The following is a 20,655-nucleotide window of genomic DNA, read 5'->3' on the forward strand; positions in this document are numbered from 1 at the left end:
AAAAAAAAAAAATCTGAATTTGATTTGACTTGTACCCTTGCTGGACAAATAAACACACTGAATCCCACAAAGGCATAAATGTATTTATGATCTATGTATATATGACTTAAAAAATTTAAAAATTTAAAATTAAAAAAAAAATCTGAATTTGAATGCCTTTAGGAGGATTACGTACTCCCCTGTTTTCTATGGCCCCCACCATTTACTATTGTATTTTGCGTGCCAAATTCATTTATTTGTATTGCTTGCATGGTCTCTGGAGGCAACTAATTTAGAAAACCCTGACTTGTGATCATTTTTTAGTCTTCTCTGCCCTCTCCAACACTCCAATCAGCCTTCAAATCCTTCAGCTGAACGAGAGACAATGGCCAAACATTAGCCACCCATTCCTCTTTCATCCCAGTTCAGTCCTAGTCATTGTCTAAGACCTTCCAGCCTGAAAATTTTCTCAAGTCCATCTTGTTATGCTACTGTTAAGTTTATACCACTAAACAGAATGCTACTGAAATGTTAACCATTCCCCATGGGATATAAATTTTAAAAACAAATCCTTAGACTAAATTAGTACTCTGTGTAATGTAACCCTACCTACTTCCTCTTCCACCTTTCTACTATACTCTGTATCCCCCCTCTGCCTTCATAGAAGTTGTATACCACTTGGCCCTTGAGAGAGACACAAAGGGAATGGAGGAAAAGATCAGGCTTGGAAGTCAGAATGTCCTTAGGTCCAAGTCCTGACTTTTACTGGCTATGTTCCTTTGGGCCCATTCTTTCAACCTTTTTGTGCTTTCTCTTCTTTATCTGTAAAATGGAGGTACCTACCTTTTATGCTGTTGATTTTCCTGGGGATTAAATGAAATGGATATGTAAGGCACCTAGCCCAGTATGGCACATAGTAAGTATTTGGGAAATGTCCATTTTCTTTTTCCCTTGAGAACATTTCAGCTACTCCTATTTCTACTCCTTAGCTTCCACTTGTTACAACCCCTCAGGCCCCTCTGACCCTGGTCTCAATCACTGCAGGAAGGACCCAGGCGTGAAGTGGATTAGAAGTACAAGCTTGTAGGAGGCAGACTAGCCCTTCTTTGCAGGGTAGCCCTAAGCAACCTCTGCACCAGCCTTTTATTGAGACTGTACAACACAGGTGAGGGGAGTAATTAACAAATGACTACGTGCTGAAGGCTCAGGCTCTTCTTCCACAAGGAGCACCTGCGGACGAATGGCCTGAGGGTCCACCCCTCCCCTGCAGATAATCTTGCTCAGAGGTCACCTAACTCTTGGTGTCCCCTACATTTCCCCCCTCTAGTGTATTAAAGACATTTCTGGATGGACAAGGGAGAAAATCTGTTGTTGGTTATTTCAGCCGTTCTCCTCACTGTGGAGCCTTCCTTCATGCTAAGTAAAACAAACAAAAAGGGTATATAACAAAAATACACCAACGGAGCTAATCCAGTTATAAAGGAAACTAATTTAGCCAAACTAGGCATAGGAGAAAACCTGTCCCCTTTGTGCTAGTCATCACCCAACTATGTGCTACGGGCTGGACCCATAGGGCTCATGATGCTTTTATGGGAAGTATTAACCACCACCCGAAGTTATGTAAAGTGGGGAAAGGGCTGTACTGAACTCAGACCCATTCCAAAGAGCAGTATAACTTTAAGATTAGTTGAAACAAATATAAATCCAACAAGTGAAATTCTCTTACCTTGGCCAATACCAGAATAACCTTTACCTTAAAGCCTGTTGTTCGAGGTCTTTATTGTCATAACCTTCCAAGGTTTAGAAGATGCATCCTAAGCTTGCCTGGGGCTTAAAATACAGCCCAAAATAATGAAATCCTTTATCAATCTTCCCACTCTGTATAGAAGTGACAACTGCCTCTTAGGGGAAACGGGTGCTGACCTCTCTTAACTGCTTCCTGCTGAGAATGGACAGTGATATGGGAGAGGCAGCTAGGGTTCCCAAAGAGGAGATTGATCCAGGGTTTCTCTATTATGAAATTACCTAGGCTAAGGTTCTGCGAATAAAAGAAAAGTTAGTGAAAACAAATTTGTTAAGGTGCTGGCAAGGTTTCCTGCTCATGTCGAGGCTTAATCCAGCGAGCTGGTAACCACTGCTTCTCTTGATTTTCTGTAATAATATGGGCAGAACCTCAACCCCAATGCAGTACATAACCAGGCTTCCACTCTGACATGTCAGGTTTTTTATAAAATATAGGTTGTTGTATTGGAGCAGATGGTGAATGAATGAGAGATGTCCAATGGCGTTCTGCAGCTGTCTTTTCGTCATTGTGTTTGCTATAGAGGTTCCCTTTCCGACATTCTTTTCTCCTGTGTCCCAATTTTCTGCAGTTATGACATTTAGGCGATTATGAACTGACCCCTTCTTTTAAAGCGGCAGCAAGTATCTTAGCTTTGTGGGATTCCATTCCTACATCAGCACATGCCCGTATATATTCCTCTAAGGGAGCGTTTTGTATTCTCAAAGGTCACAGCACCTTTTGACACTCAGAGATAGCATTCTCAAATGCTAAAGTTTGAAAAAGCAGGTCTCTGAGCTCCAGCTGGGCAACAGCCTTATTGACTGCAGTTATTAGTCGGGCTAGAAAGTCGGTATAAAGGTTCATTCCTCTACTGCATTATCTTTTTTTTTTTTTTGAGACGGAACCTCAAGCTATCCCCCTGGGTAGAGTGCCATGGCATCATGCTCACAGCAACCTCCAACTCCTGGGCTCAAGTGAGTCTCCTGCCTCAGCCTCCCAAGTAGCTGGGACTACAGGCGCCCACCACAACGCCTGGCCATTTTTTGGTTGCAGCCATCATTGTTGTTTGGCAGGCCCGGGCTGGGGATTCAAACCCGCCACCTTAGGTGTATGTGGCTGGCGCCTTAGCCACTTGAGCCACAGGCACCGAGCCTGCATTATCTTAATAAAAGATTTAGAAATATCTCCAGGAGCCTGAACTTTTTCCCAGGCCCTAAGACAACACAGTCTTGTCTGGACCACAGCTACATCATTGTACTGAAGTTGACTGGGGATCCCCAGCCACTGACCAGACCCAGTGAGTTATTCTGATGTTATAGGGACTCCTCTCTTCTGGTTTTCGCAACTCATCAGGTCAGCCTCCTCCTTCCACCAGGTTTTGAACTGTAAATACTGTCCAGACTCAAGAACAGTTCTGGCTATCATATTCCAGTCATAAGGAATGAGCTGCTGTTCTTGTGCAAGCCCCTGTAATAGCCCTCTAGAAAACAGGGATTGCATACCATATTGTGCTACGGCCTGTTTCAAATCTTTTAAAACCACAAAAGTGATTATATGGTGAACAAAACGCTGGACCCCTTGAGGGTGTTGTAGATCAGGAGGAATATTAGTGACCGTAACCGGCAAAAGCCCTAAAGTGTCTTCCCACTTGAAGTCACCAGTTCTACGCCCTTCTAACACAGCCTTCATAACAGAAGTCACTGGTGGTTCATTTACATAGGGAGGCGCTGAGGGCAATATTGGGTGCTCTAAGTTGGCATTTCTGATGGTGAGACTATTTACCCGGTTTTCCAGTTGTTTGATTTGAGCAGCCATAGTGGCCACAGAGGTAGTTACTGCTTATTTGTGTCTGTATCGTATGCTCTTGATTCCCAGTTCTCCTTAGGTCCAGCTTCCCACTGAACCTTACTATTTTCCTCACTTTCAAATTCTGCTTGAACATAGCCTTCTTCCTCAGTTTCTACTTCTTGCGACTCCCCAAACAAAAAGTTACCCATATCTTCATTTATTTATGAAACACCTCACTTATTCTGAGTGAGATTCTCTTGCTTCTAGAGTGGCCAAAGGTCCCACTTACCCTGAGCAGAGTTTCCCTTTGGACTTGCCTCTACTGTCTACCAAAGGCTTCACCTACTTCCGGGGGTCACTTTCCCTTTGGTCCATGTCCCTGGTGTCCTGCTGAATCCTGTCAACTTACATCAGATGTCACAACCCCTTGAGCCCATAAAGGTAGACTAGCCCTTCTTTGCAGGGTAGCGCCGAGCAGCCGCGCCACACCAGCCTTTTATTGAGACTGTACAACACAGGTGAGGGGAGTAATTAACAAATGACTACGTGCTGAAGGCTCAGGCTCTTCTTCCACAAGGAGCACCTGCGGACGAATGCCCCAAGGGTCCATCCCTCAGCTGCAGATCATCTTGCTCAGAGGTCATCTGACTCTTGGCGTCCCCTACATCCACTAGTGTCTTTGCTTGAAATTCTTCCCTACATTCCCTCATCACTTGTTATAAATCATGCCCATATTTTTGGCAGAGTGGAACTCCAAATCTTTTGGGCGTCTCTGATATTTTTTTGCTCTGAATGCACTCTCTGCCTGAATCCCTCCTTTGACTTTTAAGGACAGATGCCATGCATGCTGGCACTTTTTTCTCTTTCTTTAATCCCACCTATTTCCAAAATAGACTTGAAGTGGCTCATTAAAGTGATACATAAAATCTAATTAGTAAATAAAATTGAAAGGAAGAAAAAAATTAATGAAAAATATACCAACTCCATGAGGCTGAAACTGTAGCCTTTCTGGGAAATTGTGTTTACTTAACAAAATTTAGGAGAGGAAGAACCCTTTCAAAATTTGGAATTTATGGAAGGAAAACAAACAAAAAGGAGTTCTTTGTGATTGATTAGCTATTGTGAATAGCTAATAATAATTAGCTATTATTTCTTTACTTGATCTGTTTACTTGATCTTGATACTAATTATTAGCTATTATTTCTTTACTTGATCTGTTCATTAGATAGAAATTTGGCAATAGAATTCTGAGTTGAAATTTTATTCAGCTTCCAGCCCCTCAAATTCAAGTGAACAAAATAGATTTCAAATCGTTATTTGATTAGGCTAAGGGTCTTAAAAAGTTAGTTGCCTAGTGCTAAGCCTTTCATTCAGTCCCAATATTTTTAGGCCTTATTTTGAACTTACCCAGGGTATAAGGACATTCTCTGCTTTACTGTCCTTCAGTGATAGATTACATTTTTCTTATGCCTAACATACAGTGTCTGGGTTGTAATTTGGAATAATGCCTTGCATATGTAACAAAAGTTATTTTCTACAATTTTTTTTAATTTATTCACTTATAAAAGAGAACACAAACCATTTTCACTATGAATTTGTGATAGTTTTCCCTACAGGTTGTCTAGCCAGTGTCTCCAAACTTTTTTGATTGAGTACCACTGTTGGTAAAATAAATTTTGAGGTATCATTCAAAAGGAGTCATTTTACATTTTGGTGTGCAAAAATTATAATACATTTTAATTAGCTATCAAAGAGCTACAAAAGAATGTTCCCACACCTACCCTCCTCCTTACTGCAGTTTAAGAGACTAAACATTATCCTTACTTTTGGAAGTTTGCTCTGTGTGTCCACATGTGTGTATATACGTATACTAATATTCATAATTCAAGACACAACATGTACTGAGGCTAAGTAAAGTTCATTATTCACAATAGTGGATACAAATCATTTTAAATCACTTTTTTGATCATATCAAATTAGGGGACTAATTTGTCAAATCCAATTAGCTCATCACTGTTTTTATTTTATAGTGTGAATAATAAAGAGCTTGTACTGTGATGAAGAGATTTTTGAGCTCTGCTATTTTCTTGATGTTTGTTTCCACTTCTGTTGTTAACATCATCAATCCGTGGTCTTTTTGAAGGGATGTTTTTAAGACACTTAGTTATTTTATCCAGAGAGGGAAGGAAGTTAATAACTCAATAATACAATCTCTAATTCATTCACCTATGAATCTTTAACAAGTCATAGTATACTAAAAGAAGATACCTCCTTCTCCTACTTTTGCCACAGATGTGTTCTATCTAAAATTCACGCCCACCTGCCTGCTCCTCCACCCTAACAAGGGGCGACTCAGTCAGCCATAGCAGGGGCCTGTCTTCGCCCTCCTCCCCCAGACATGTATGTGCACATTATGGTTATTACCAACCAATGTCATAATAGGGTTTCCTTCTGCCTCCTCCAGCAGGATAGATGCTGTCATCAGTGAGAAATGGCTTGAGTCTCTGACTCAAAGAAATGCTTGGTGTTGGCATTTTTGAGATCTTTTCCCTAGGCACCAGCTGGTAACAATGGGAGAGTATTAAGCTTCCCTATCTTTCTTTTCTCTTTACCAAAGTAGTCTTAGAGGTGAAAAGTTTAGGCAAAAAACCTATAAACCCACATTTATGAGGCAAATAAATGTTTCTCAGGGCCATGTTCCCTTTGAGAGGAAGCTACTGATAGGCAAGGGCCACTGATAAAGAGTTTAATGAAGCTTCCATTCACCATTCACTGGGCTGTGGGGAGTTTAATGAAGCTTCCATTCACCATTCACTGGGCTGTGGGGAAAGCAGGGAGCTGAAAAGCCCCTACCTCTTTCACTGCCCTATCTCAACCAGGGAAAAAGAAGAAGAGGTCAGACCTAGGGCCAGGAGCTAGTCTATTGAATAGAGTGGCCACTGTTGCAAAGCTCAAATATAAGTCAGAGCCCCTTAACCTATAGAGATGATCCAGAGAAATTTGGAACCTCTCCCCACCCCAGTTCAATAACCTTGGAAAATGCAAAGGCGTCCTCCAGATTTCTGTGAATCCCTACATGCCTCCAGTCTTCTTGCCTCTTCAGCTCCCATTTCCATAGTGCAGTTTTACAGCTTTCTGAGTGTAAAACTCTGCTCTGAGTCACACATGTGCATACATGCACATGCACATGTGTGCATACAAACACACACACACACAAAAAAAAAATCACTCAAGCAATTAGAAGCAGAGTAGATTTGTCTAAAGATTGGGATTAAAGGGATGGATTTGCAGAGAAGATTATGTCACTTACTGCACATCAAACAGCTTTGAAAAAGTCACTTATTAGGTATCCCAAGTCTCCAAAATTGTCTAGAGCCACAGTACCATCCTTCTTAGCTATTCCCACACGTATTAGTTAAATCTATCTCTCTTCACATCCTCTCAAGAACTAGAATGCCAAATTTCTTCCTCTTCTCTACCAGATGTCTTGGTATCACCTTAGGGGTCTCACCAAGCAAGATATTTCCCCACATATGTTTCTTTCCCATAAAAGAATTCTGACTGTAGTTGCTGAGATAATGAAGTTTTTCCATCTCATTATAATTGGAAGGGTCTTCCTAAAGTCATTTTTTCCTTCTTTCTTAAATTTAATACATAGATATTAGACCTCTTACATCTGATAGAATTTCTGGTCACACTGCCCTCCCTGGCCTGGATCTAGAGGAAAAGTTTTTCTGTAAAAGACCAGAAAGTGAATATTTTGAGCTTTCTAGGCCATATGGTCTCTATCAGAATTTTTGAACCTCAGCTGTTATAGCATAAAGTAGCTATAGATAATTATGCAAATCAATGAACATAACTGTGTTTCAATAAAACTTTATCTACAAAAATAGATGGTAACTGTTGTTTCCCATCACCTGATATAGAAGAAAGCATGTAGCAGCCTTGCTGGAAGTTGTAAGTAAAGAAACCTGCAGGCTAAAATTTAGTCTTCTTCGCTTAACATATGAGGCCTCATTTGTCCTGCTTATTCCCAAAGCACTCCAGAGAGTTCCAGCTATGTCAGATTCCTTGTTTGATACCCACTCCCCACCACTATCAATCCCACCTACCTTACTTAGGCTTAGATGCACTTCTTTTGAAATTTCTTTGTACACTGTTAGAGTACCTCTTAGAGTATTCACATGATTCTGTATCTTTTTATTTACCAGACTGAATTCCTTAAGACTGGAGATACCGTTTTAACCATCTTTTCATGTGCAATGCCTAGGAAAGTTCTTGTTCCATTCTTGGTACTCAGTTTATGTTTATTAAAATAAGCCCTGCTTTCTGTTCCAAATGTGTGCCTGGATTTCTGTGTCAGGAAGTGCTCCTGAGAATATGCAGGAGGCAGACAGATGCTCTTCTTTGAATCAGAGTGGCCCAGCACCAGGGAGAAGGAGTTGGGGAAAATTTTAGGCAATAAACACAAATGGTTCATGAGTTAATTCTACACTTTTTATAATTGTTCTCTTGGTCTCCCCTGAGCAACTGATAGGAGTTGTTAAGATTCCATATCTGAACCAGAAAAAGACATTTGATGGCATTCCTGGGATCACACTGTCAGTCAGGCAACCCTCTGCCTGGGGCTTTTTTTGCTGTACTCGGCTGTCTTCTAAAAAGGCACCTTAGTGTGGATCAGTGATTACAAAAATTACTTTATAATGATGCAATTAGTTTCATCCTGTCAAAGGCAGAGAGGGGACAAAAGGAACCTCCCCTGGCTTGGTGTCCTATCTGTTACTGTTCTCTTGAGTAAGTAAACTGTACTTTATACAGTAGCCATACTCTAAAGAGGTAGCATATTTAGAAATTTTGTTGGATTGTATGTTAAGTGCCCCCAAAAAAGCACGTCATTTGACATCATTTTGTAGTCTATCCTATTTAACATGAAGAATTCTTCTAGAATGTATAAAAGTGCAAATTCAAGTTTTCCTACCTATCATTTACTTCAGGGACACACCTGCTATAGGAGTATGATCCTCCCCTCCACAACTCCTCTGCCCCTCTCCTCTCCTCTCTTCTCCTCTCCTCCTCTTCTCTTTCTTCATATGTCAAGAAGTAACATGTGTACCTTCAATGAATTCCAAATAATAGAAACAAAAAAATGAAATTAATTAGATTATATTATTCAAAGAAAAAAGAGAAAGAAAGAACATGTAAAGAAAACCATGGCTCAGCGCCTGTGGCTCAAGTGGCTAAGGCACCAGCCACATACACCTAAGGTGGCAGGTTCGAATCCAGCTCAGGCCTGCCAAACAACAATAACAGCTGCAACCAAAAAATAGCTGGGCATTGTGGCAGGCATCTGTGGTCCCAGCTACTTGGGAGGCGGAGGCAAGAGACTCGCTTGAGCCCAGGAGTTGGAGGTTGCTGTGAGCTGTGATGCCACAGCGCTCTACCCAGGGGGACAGCTTGAGGCTCTGTCTCAAAAATAAAGAAAGAAAGAAAGAAAATAAAGAAAACCACACCTAGGGGAAGTGGGATGAGGCAGTTACCAGTGTGTCTTTGTATCTGTATATGTGCCTACCTTAGTTCCTACAATTCTTTACTGCCCACGGAGTCTCTGTAGGTAGGTATTCTGGAAAAATGAGGCTTTTCCTAACAGTAAGCAGCTCCCCATGCTGTCTACTAGGACCCAGCCTAGATGTCACCAAACATCTGCTTCCCACTCACTGGTCATAGATATCTTCCCTGGGAACCTTGAAATCCAATCCCAGGAGTCCCCACTCCCCTGCCACAGGTATCATCTATCCTGTTTGATGCTTCCTTCTTCCTCTCACAGCTTTCCCTCTAGGGCTGGTCAAGAGGACCCTAGGTTTGGAATATTTGGAATTGTTGTTGTGAAAAACACGGTGTGTCTCTCCTACCATCTAGCCAATATTGCTGCTAAAAAATGCTAGTTTGCTTATTTTAATTCCATTTAACATGTCTTTGCTGGCTACCTGCTAGGAATCCTGCCATATGCTAGTCTGTGGTATTGTAGAGTCAGAAGGAAAAAGCACGATCCTCATCCTTTGGGGGCTTGCAGTCTATATGGGAGATGAGGCCCATATTCTAAGAATTAACAATGAAGGCAGGATCTAGCCAATGTTCTCTTCACCTGTGAATAGGAATGGTATGAATTGGTTGGGTAACAAATAATAGTCCAGCAGTAGGAACAAGCAGGCCATTCTCCACTAGCTTTTTCTTTGTTACTTTTTGAGTTCTTTAGGGAATCTTTTCTGCCTAGGAAACACAAGGGCAGCCTGTAATTTTTACTTGATGATTCCCTTCTACTTTTTTAGCCATTAGCAACTCATTTATCTGAATTATTTCTATATTTGTTGCTGGAGATATGTGTATATTAGTATGCACTAACAAGGATCAACAGAATTCTATCTTATTTTAATTATATCTCATTCCTAGAGTTCTTCCTAGAACTTTGCATTTATTTGTTCCACTATATAATGCTATCTGTCCTCTCTCCAGTTAACTCACTGTATGGCCCTGGACTAGTTTTCACTTTAACTCATTTGGATTTTTCTAGTCTTTCTCAGCTACTATTCCAAAAAAAAAAAAGTCTACTCAGAAGTTTGGCCTAGACTCAGATGAATACCTGAGAGACAGAATCAATGAGCATTTTTTAAAATAGACAGCTAGTGCATCTTGGGGACTGTGAGCCAACAAGCCATCTCTACTACTTGTCTACCTTGCAATGTTCAGCAGGTTGCTTATCCTTTCTGTCTTGGTCCTCCCCACTTTCTTACCCCTGCTAATGAAAACAGAATTATAATTTTAGTCTTGTTAAACCATGGGAATGTTCTGAAGTAACAAAGTATAGCAGAGTCAGATTAAGAATGTTGCCAAAGCCCAAGTTAAAAGTCAGATAGATAAATGTCATACAGGAGGCAAAAATAAAAGAGAGTGACAGAGAGAGAGAAAGAAGCTTTCTGCCAAAAAAAAAAAAAAATACATTCTGTATTGTTTAGTATAACCTTATTCAAAGTGTCTTCCCTTGTTATATCCTCTCCACTTGTGCACATTTTTGTGTAATAACCAGCAATCACGTATTTATGATTTCAATTAGCTTATGTACTTTGCTTTTTTAATTTCAGAATGTTATAGGGGTACAAATGTTTTGGTTACATATGTTACTTTTATATAGTTTGAGATCAAAGCATCATTAATGATAGGTTGAGTTTCCTTTTGACCAAATCAGCCATAACATTTATCAGTATGTTCTACTCTTTAAATAGCTAGCACTTTCCTAGTCCACCAGTTGGGCAATAAAATGCTCCAAAACATAATGTCTGGTCTGTCTCTTGAAAATGACTTCTCATATCTATTTTACAAAAGCAGCATTCATATGAATAAATCAAGAATATGATTATTGATGAAGAATGAGCTTCTAGGGGAGTGAGGTATAGGACACACTGTTATGTGAAAAAGAAAAAACCCTTCAAGTGAGAAAGAGGAAGATACTAGAAGAGATACATGTGTCTGCTCATTTGTGCAAAAGAAATAAAAGAATGAGAAATCAGAAACTAAATTGGTTACCTACAAGGCAGGGATAGGAAAGATATAGAAAGAAGTAGGGAGATGGGGAACAGGTTACTCGGGATGAGGTGGGAATGATACTTCTCTGAGTAAACTTTTATGTGTAGCTTTGATGCCCAGAGCTATGATACTGCTCACATATCCCATAATTAAAATCACCCAGAATGAGGAGGAATTCAAAATGGAACACAAGCATTGAAAAATGAACCTAACTGAATTACAAAATAATATAATCACATAGAAAGGGGTGAGGAAGAAAAGAAGAAACCTAAGTAACTTGAGAAACAAAGGGAACGATGTACAAATAATATAGTAAATAAATTTGTTTATTACAGGGATATGGGTTAGAGATTCTGAAACCACTTTACATTAGGGTTAAACAAATAAGTTAAATACATCATCAGTAATGACAACCAGGTTTCTCATTGTCAGAAAGAAGTAATAAATAAAAAAAGAGACAAAGAGCTAAAATGAGCCCTGTAGTGCTGGACTGGAATTAAAGACATCAATATGAACTCATGGTTTTAGTACATACACCAATAGATAAAGAAAAATACAGATATACATGTAAGTTGGTATATACTTATTTCCCTTAGCTCTGTCCACTGAGAGGGCCTGGGTATAGTAATAAATACCCCAGTAGAAATGAACATATTAAGTACTCAGATCTTGGTTTCTAAATGCCGTTCTCTGGGACTAGGCACCCATAGCTCAATGGTTAGAGCACTAGCCCTGTGCACCAGGGGTGGCAGGTTTGAACTGGGCCCAGCCCTGCTAAACAAACAAAACAAAAAATACCATTCTCCAATAAGAGAAACAAGGGCACCTTAGAAAAAGGATAGACTCTAGCCCCAGGGCAAAGAAAGGTACAAAATGAGCTTGGAATATTTTGTAGGACCAGAAAGTGAGGATATAGTCAAAATAGGATAAAGGCAAGTCAAAAATACACAGAAGAGCCAATGTTAATGAGTTTCTTGCCAAATCTGGGACAATTTGAATGACAAAACAACAGGCCTAGTAAGAATGTGAGCCTTTAAAAAAATGAGAACCCATAAGCCTATCCCAGTAATAAATAGGTAAATATATTAATAGGGGAGAAGGGAGAGTACTTGCTTACAGTAGAATGAGTAACAGAATAAATGTGGAGGGAAGCATGGTGTTGAAATATCATCAGTTTGCAGTCATCATAGTAAAGACTGGTTTAGGCAAGAATCTTCCCAGGATACTAAATATAAGAGGAAATGTTAATCAGGAGGAGTATATTTGCATGGTCTCAAATTATCTCCCCAATTGCTTACTAGTTGAAAATACAGTAACAAGACAGTGGGGAACTCAGATAGCATCTTGACCAAGTGATCAAAATTAGTGAGACACAAATGAACATTATAAGCCTAAGCTGATACCCTGAGGAGGACACAGCATCACTTATCACCAGTAGCATTCTGGTCAGGAATGTATGTCTTAAAGCTTATAAGAAAACATTAGACAAAACCAAACTCAGTGAAAAAAGAGATCAGGGAACTATGTTCTTCAAAAATGTCACTATCATGTAAGAAAAAGAAAGGCTATAGAAATAGTCAATATTCAAGGAGACTAAAGAGACATGACAACTAAATGTAATACCTCATCCTAAACTTTATCATGTAGTGGAACAAAAAGGAAGGGCTATAAAGTACATTATTGGGTAAATGTATTATACAAAATTAGAATATGCTATCAATATTAAATTAACTAAAGTTGAAAATTATACTGTGATTATATAAGAAAATGTCCCTAATTCTTAGGAACACTGCAGTAGTTGGGGATAAAGGACCATGATATATGCAGTTTACTCTCAAGAGACTCAAAAGAAATCATGTGTACGTGCATGTGTGTGTGTAAAAGAAAGAGAATGAAAATGATGGAGCATGCTGCGTAAAATATTAATCATGGATGGAAGAGGTAGAAGGTATATAGATAGTATTCCTTATACTATGCTTATTCTTTCAACTTTCTGATAAGTTTGAAATTATTGCCAGATCAAAGGTTAAAAATTAAAGAATTATTAGTGATCATTAGCAATGATTGAGTGTTCTACTGCTTGGGGGAGAATTTATCATGATCTAACAAGGCTATTGTATATGGCAGAACAGGAGGGCCTGATTCACTTTTAAAAGCCATAGTGTGGAAATCAAAGTACTATATGGATAAATAGGCCTGCTGGTTTTCTTGGCCTCTTACTCTAACACTTGTTCTCTGGATTCTGCAGAACTGTGCCTCCAGGCTGCTAATTTAGTTAAGTACCCTCAGATTCCACTCCATGTTCATCTCTCTCAGAGGAGGCCATGGACCTAGTATAGGCAACCCTAAAAGATTGCAAAGCGACACAAACCCAGAGTATAATCTATAGGCTCTATAATGGTTGAACTTAATAGAGTTGCCTAAAGTGGAATAAGTTTAGGTAGCTTGTCATTCTTGAGATTTTAGGTTAAGCACTGGCATTGAAAGACTGGCAAGAAGATAAAAATGGAAATCCTTAGAGCTAAGCCATGAATTTCCTTCCAAGTGTCATTAACCAAAAAGACATGGCATTCTTAGCAATAAATCAGAAAATGGTGTTACTATTAACTCCATCACAGAAATTACCAATTCATAAAAAGATAAGGTAGTTTTATTACCTGCATGTATATGTCCACATCTGAAAAGTCGTATGGAAAATAGCTTTAAGAAATCCAATTTTTCCAGTTTTTCCAGTTAGACTTTTCGGTATTCATTCACTTTTTCTTTATTAGCTCCCTACTAGGCATATAGTAAAAGGCTCTACATGGTTTCCTTTAAAATTTGTGTATAAAAATTTTAATTGAGAAAATGGTATCCTTTTTCACACACTTTCTCCAGGTATTTTAAGGAAAAGCATAATCAAATCTGCTGGAAGAATTTTAGAAACAAGAGGCACTCCAAGTGGTGATCCCTAGGAGCAAGTAAAGAGGAGCTAACCTGAGCTGTCTTAGGAGAGAAATACCAAAGTTAGAATAGAAAGTCAGGGGAAATTCTCTTCTGAAGGAGAACTCTGTGAGGCCTTGGGTCAGCAGAAGGAAGTGGTAGAAGTCTTTTTACTTGCCAGTGAAAATAGGCATGACCTAAAAGGGGACTGACAGGGCCCTTTGGGACCATGCTGACCGAGACCAACCAGCATGTCTGTCTCTCTCCCTCCCTCCTTCTCTCGTCTTTAACATCCCTTTCTTGGCTGAGGGTGTAGGAGCTTTTGTCAGTTTTAGGTTTGGGACTTTAGCCAGTTCCCATCCCACTTTAGGAAGTTCCTGACAGCTTTTCTAAGGGAATGGATGAAGCAGAGACTTGGGCAGGCAGGGCAAGGCCCACACTGCCTGTTAGCCCAGCTGCCTAGTGAAGACAGGCATGGGAAGAAGTGTGCCTGAGCCCAGGCCTTGGCATTGGACATGACTGATACTCTTAGCCTCTCAGCCTTTGTTCTTCACAGAGTGACAGCCATCTACTTTTCCCCACCAGCAGTTATCTCTTGGAAAGAGAGAGGGAATGTCTTGAGTACAAAAATACTTACATGAGGGCTCTCCTGTGCAGTGATGTGGATCTAGGACTCTGTCCCCTCTAGAAGGTTATAGAAGGGAACTAACACCTTGCCTTTGAAATGCAGTGATTTTGTTTGTTTATTTATTTGTTTTCCTTTACAGTTTATGAATATTTGTTAGAGTGGTGCTTGCAGCTAAAACTGGAAGGGAAGGAAAGCCTTTAACAAAAATGATTTACTTTCTCCAAGACAAAATCTCTCCCAGTGTCATAACTCAGTGGACACTTAGAACACTATTTTTCTTCTCGCACATATACAGTTCTTGGAAGTTCTCTATAATATTCATAACCCCAATTGCAGATTGTGTGTCCCTAATCATGGACTAATGCTGTTTTTCAGCCCTCATCTGCCTTGGCCCTGGTTTCCATCTGCTCACCTGTATTTGCATAGGTATAACGCATACTGGCTCTTACAAATGATCCACTTGTGCCTTGGTTCAGTGTTTCTGCATGTCCTATTTGTATACAGGCGTGTTTGTGTATATTTTGTATTAACTGAGTCACTTGGTCAAAGTCAGTGCAGCAAGTCTCACACTGGTACTTGAACCGGCATCTTTTAACTTCAAAGTTCAAACAATTGTATATGTGGCACTAGCTTTATTTATTTATTGTTGGATAGTGAGCTCCTAGGATGGTGCTTGGCATGTGGAAGGAATTTAACAAATACTTAATAAATGAATAAGTGAGTTATTATTCTGATAATCCTGTGTTTTGATTCAGTCCAATGTTTGTTTCTTCACAGGGCAGCCTCCAAGAGCTAATTGCTGGCATGCAGTCTTAGCAGTGTTACTGTGCTGCTTATGGCAGAGATGACTCTGCCTTCTGATGTTTACTCATTTATCTTCTTGGTTGAATTACAATCTGTCGCCATTTTTTCTCTTATTACATTTTGACTTTTATTTGTCAAATATATTAGCTGATAGTGAAGGATGATGAGGTTTCTGTAATCCTTGCTTGTCTTATCTGTGTGATTAATCCCTGTGGTGGTGGTTTGAATATTTTACAGCTTTTGGATCTTTTCATCCAGTGGGATTGGTCAACCTACCTTGCCGACTATGGTCAGCCAACCTGCAAGTACCTCCGGGTAAACCCAGTGACAGCTCTGACTCTGCTTGAGAAGTGAGTACCTAGTCCGGTTGTCTGTGTTGGGTGTTGGGGAGATGGAGATTGGGGGTTGGTATAGAAGGTTAATTTTTCCACTGCCAATACCTTGAAAGACAGTCTTGTTCTTGAAGTTGTTGTAGGTGCTATCAGGTGTCTCAATCATTGCACTTGGAAGGCCAGTCTTTCTCTTGTAACCTCTTAATTCCTGAGCTAGGCCAAATATAAGTCAGAAGTGGATTCTGATATTATCTCATAGTTTAATGGGGCAAAGTGTCTTTAACTAGAGATGGCCAGAGAGTAAAGGAAGATGGATTAGTTTGGGACTTAGTTTGGGGTTTGGGTCAATATGGTTAACAGAGTAAGGCTGGCCCTAGTCATCTGGGATATGATGATGGATAGAGCAGCCCCACAGGACAGGTGGCTTCTCTGGTTCTTAGCAGGAAAGCTCTGGGAATTATTGAAACCTTCACCTATCCCCAACTCCTGCCCCTACCAGATTGAACTTTATTTTGATGACTATCCCAATAAAGCTATATTAGATAAGGTGTCTAATTCTTGCCTTAAGCAAACACTAGCCAACAAAAGTGCCCTGTTACAGAGCTAAGCCTCTATGAAACAGAGATGCTATCACTGAAATTGGGTTAGCCAGCTCTAGAATATCTCAGGGCTAACTAATATCACCTAGTAGCTGGAAACTGCTATGCATTTCAGCCTGGTGAGGACTTTTGCTAATTTAGTTGAGAGCTGGTGGGCCAAAGAATAGGACCTATGTAAAAAAGGAAGTTTTCTCTTGCAGTCAGAAAAAATAGTTAACCCCCAGCTGCATTTGGGCAGTGTAGAATGTCTACATTTATGGACAGTCATGCATGTCTCAACTCCTAGGAAGGCAAAGCCCAGAGTCTATGTCAGAGTAGAGCCTTAAGCAGAAAGAAAGGCCAAGATATATCCTTCTTTCTATATGATACGATAGTCAGAGAGAAGATGAAGAGATGGAGGGTAGGGGCAAGGACAGATGCAAGAGTTTGGAGCCAAGCAACTATAAAAACTCAGAGTACAGTTTTCTCCTGACCATTTCAGGGATTGATGTTTCCATTTTAACTTTGTTTCCCATGGTTCTCTCCCATTGACCTTCCTCCCTAGGATATCTAGAGAGTAAGTATGTTATTCACTTGGGCCTTTTCCATCACTTTGAGGCAAGTCCTTCTGGTTTCCTCATTGACACTAATGACTACACTAAAATCCCTAGCCTGTTGAGTTGTCTCCATCCTGACATACTAATCTACTAAACCAGCCTGGTGCCAACTGGCTGGCTGCCTTCTCTATCCTTGGTTCTTAGAGTGACCCTTGCCTTACCAATTCCTTTGGGGCTGGGAGTAGTGGCAAGGATTTTCCCCTATCAGTATTAGGTAGAAGATTGTTCCCACTCAACTTCTAGCACACTTTGTTAGTTCAGTGCCTGAAATTTAGCCCCAACAAAAGGGAGCTCTTTAGCAGTCTCTCTTCCCTTCCGGTGGCAGTGAGGCCCATGCTTTAAGATCTAGAACTCATATCTCCTGTAGAAGACCTTTTATTAGAGGCATAGCCTAATCCCAGAGTTCTCAGTACCCAGATGAAAAGGAGAAACATTTTGACCTTTGAATTGATGTTTAACTGGTCATGTGCATTATGTGACCAAATGGGCTCTCGGCTTCCCTTCAGCTAGTTAACTTCTTTCAGCAGTTCTTTAATCCTCTGTTCCTGAGAATCTCCAGCAGGAAGTACTGGTTCATCTATTTCCTGTGGGTCAACAGTAAACTGAACTAATCAGCCTCTCTCTACTATTTTGGAGACCTAGCCAGTAAAAAAGCTATGTGCATACCCCTAGCAGTCAAAAGGGCTTATAAGTCTCCTTCCAAACACAGGGCAAAGGCCACCCAGATAACTAAAATTTGCATCTCCCAGCCTCACAGGAATCAATTCCTTACCTGCCCCATTCCTGCTTTCCCCACAGCCAGCTGTACTGTCAGAGCTTAACAGTCTCTCCTTTTCGACCTGGCTCTTCTTTGCTGGGTAAGAGATAGAAACCTGCTGAAGACATTCAGGAAAAAGAAGCCACCTCTGTGTCATTGAGAGGTGGCCATCCCTAAAGTAGAACAAGCTCTTAGGCTTAGAGAATAGGATGAGAGGTGGGAGGACTCTCATAGTTTTGGAGCATTCCTAAATACAGACCAGCAAGCTGCCCTCAGCCAGGGAGGACTGAGCTTGTCTTTGCAGAGCCCGATTCCGAATCCAGGCCTTAAAGGCTGAGAAATCTTTGCCTGCAGAGTGCAGAGACTATCCTGTGTATTACAGAGACCTCCCTGTGGGAGCTGAAAGCCAGCTGGCTGCCTGGCCCTTGGGTGTTTTGAGGAGTCATGAAATTAATGATCACATAGGCCATTAAACCGAATGTCCTAAGGATATAGGAAGTGATTTTCTTAACTTTTTGTTTATTTTGTATCATTGTTGTTTAGATCTATAGTATACCTAGCAAAAGAAAGGGACTCCTCCTCTGGGACTGTCTGAAACCAGGCCAGGTCCACAAACATACTTGTGTAATTATAATATATTTTTTATATATATGTGTGTGTGTATATATATACATATATATATATCATATAATAATTCTTTAGTATGTAAGGGACCAAATACAGTAATTATCAGAGCTTTGAGGACCATTGTACTTTCTTTCCAACGAGCCCAATCCCCTCTCCTCCTTTCTGTCAAGCATAGGCCTCCACATGTGGGTGTTTGTACCTTATATTCAGCGTTATGAGTTTGCTAAATGAGTAATCCAGCCTCAAGTCCCTTGAGAACCTTCATTAATTTGTGGCTATCACTGTCAGCCAGAGCCATACAGCTATGGTGCTCATCAGAACATCCTTGCCACATATAATGCCTTTATGTTATTAGGCATTCCATATATATGTAATGAGTGTGTGTGTGTGTATGTATATGATGTGTGTATATAGAATGCCTAATACACACACACACACATATACACATCATGTATTTATGTCATATATACACATGTAAATGCCCATATGGGACCTCTGGCCTTTTAGCTCACTGGCCTCTAATCTGTCCCTCTGCAAAAAGCCATCCATAGGAACACGAAAAGCTCAGGCTTGGCTGAAGGCCCTGGGTAGGCTCCTTCCCTCCACTCTGCTAATCTATCTCTCTGCAGCACATGGAGCAATGAAGTCAACAGCTGGCCCAGCTCCTAGGGAATGGTAGTAAAGACTGGCCCACCCCTATTCTAGGGAGAGATTGATCTGGGCACTTTTCATTCTCTAATGCTAGAACTAGCTGTGGGCTGTGGGTCTGGTGTGCAAAGGCCAAGGCCAAAGTTAATGGTCCAACAAATGTCAGGGGTTGTGGGCCCTCTGCAGGGAATAACATATTCCTAGCTTAGTCCAACCTGGGAATTCTGTGACAATCTCACCCTAGTCTTGACTTTCTTTTGTCTATGCTTCCTGGTTAGAGCTCTCCATTTGACAGAACCAATGGCCAGAACTTCCCATGGTTTGTGCTCTAGGAATATGCCATCTGTACATGACCCAAAGGTCACACACACCATGAATTTATGTCATATAGACAGAAATAGACTTCCATTAAGAACTCAGGGGCTTCTCTTGGATGAAGCCCTGCTTATCAGGTGAGAGGATGGCCCAGCCATCTGCTTTCCTCAGCACCATACCCTCCTAGCCACCTCACTGGCTATCATCCCTTAATCTGAGACAAAGGAAGAAATCAGTCAAGCCCTTGCTTTGTTGGGGATGGGATAGAGTAAGTTGCTATAGTGAGATTTAGAAATTCACAGTGGCTTTCAGTTATTCATGTCTCTTGCAATTGGTGGTTAAGAGCATTTTTCCTGCTTTACCTTTCAAGTAACCATCTCTAGGATCCCTGTAGGATGTAGTAGGCTCATGAGGTGATGAAGGAATCCTAGACATTCTATAAGAGCCTGTTCACCAGGAGGGCTTAACACATGCCTGACAGCTGTAATGGGTACATACCTGTGAAGAGGAGGGAATGAGTTAGGTAGGTAAGCTATAAGAGCTAAGGAGGTTGGTCCCTCTAAAGCTGGCTCTTGACTATTTTCCAAAAGTAGCTGAAGTTGAGAAGGCTGTGGGTATGCGTATCAGTAGGTGAGTGTGCACCTGACGGTGGAGATAGTCTGGCCTCTCTCATCTGTCTGGGTAGTGGTTAATATGCACAGTGCCACCTTACCTCCTACAAGTTCTCCTTCCACCATTTTCTCCTCAAACATTTTGCCCTCTTTCTTTCCTTTTCTGTTTAGGATGAAGGATACTAGCCGCAAGAACAACATGTTTGCACAGTTTCGGAAAAATGAGCGAGATAAGCAGAAACTGATTGACACTGTGGCCAAGCAGCTCCGAGGACTCATCAGCAGCCACCACTCATGAAGGCTGGCCCTGGGCCCACAGAGGCTGCCTGCTACAGCCCCCTAGTCTGGGAGCCAGCCCTGGTTGACGCTGCATTTGTGCATTTTTCTTCAAAAGAGCATATGTATTTTTTTATTAACCCCTGTACAGTATTCACATAACATTTCCCTATAGTAAAGGAGGCATAGGAATAAGCAAGTACATGAGATACATGAGATGTTGCTAGGCTGGGACTCAGGGGAGGTTATTACTACACTACCCGTATTATCCTAGAGATGATAGAATCGTCAATCCCAGTGTGATGAACCACCTTTTATCCATGGCTCTAAAGCTTAGGTCCAGAGCTTAGGAACTACACAAAGTGGGTGCTTGGCACTGGGAGGTAAGGTAAGTAAGCAAAACGACAATAAA

At 40.8% G+C, this 20,655-nt stretch overlaps 1 protein-coding gene across 2 annotated transcripts in view; it reads left to right on the forward strand.

Moving 5' to 3' along the window:
• The window catches only part of EXOC6B (exocyst complex component 6B), a 615,941-nt gene extending 595,562 nt beyond the window's left edge, over window positions 1–20,379 (forward strand). For both annotated transcript variants that reach the window (XM_003793416.3, XM_023515268.1), the window contains exons 21-22: window positions 15,720–15,832; window positions 20,139–20,379. In XM_003793416.3, coding sequence (XP_003793464.1) covers window positions 15,720–15,832; window positions 20,139–20,265 — 240 coding nt within the window. In that variant the 3' untranslated portion in view covers window positions 20,266–20,379. The remainder of the gene's footprint in view (window positions 1–15,719; window positions 15,833–20,138) is intronic.
• Window positions 20,380–20,655: the final 276 nt, after the last annotated feature.

The sequence above is a fragment of the Otolemur garnettii genome, unplaced genomic scaffold, assembly GCF_000181295.1.
Source record: "Otolemur garnettii isolate 467f Iridium unplaced genomic scaffold, OtoGar3 scaffold00068, whole genome shotgun sequence".
Taxonomy (NCBI): Eukaryota; Metazoa; Chordata; class Mammalia; order Primates; family Galagidae; genus Otolemur; species Otolemur garnettii.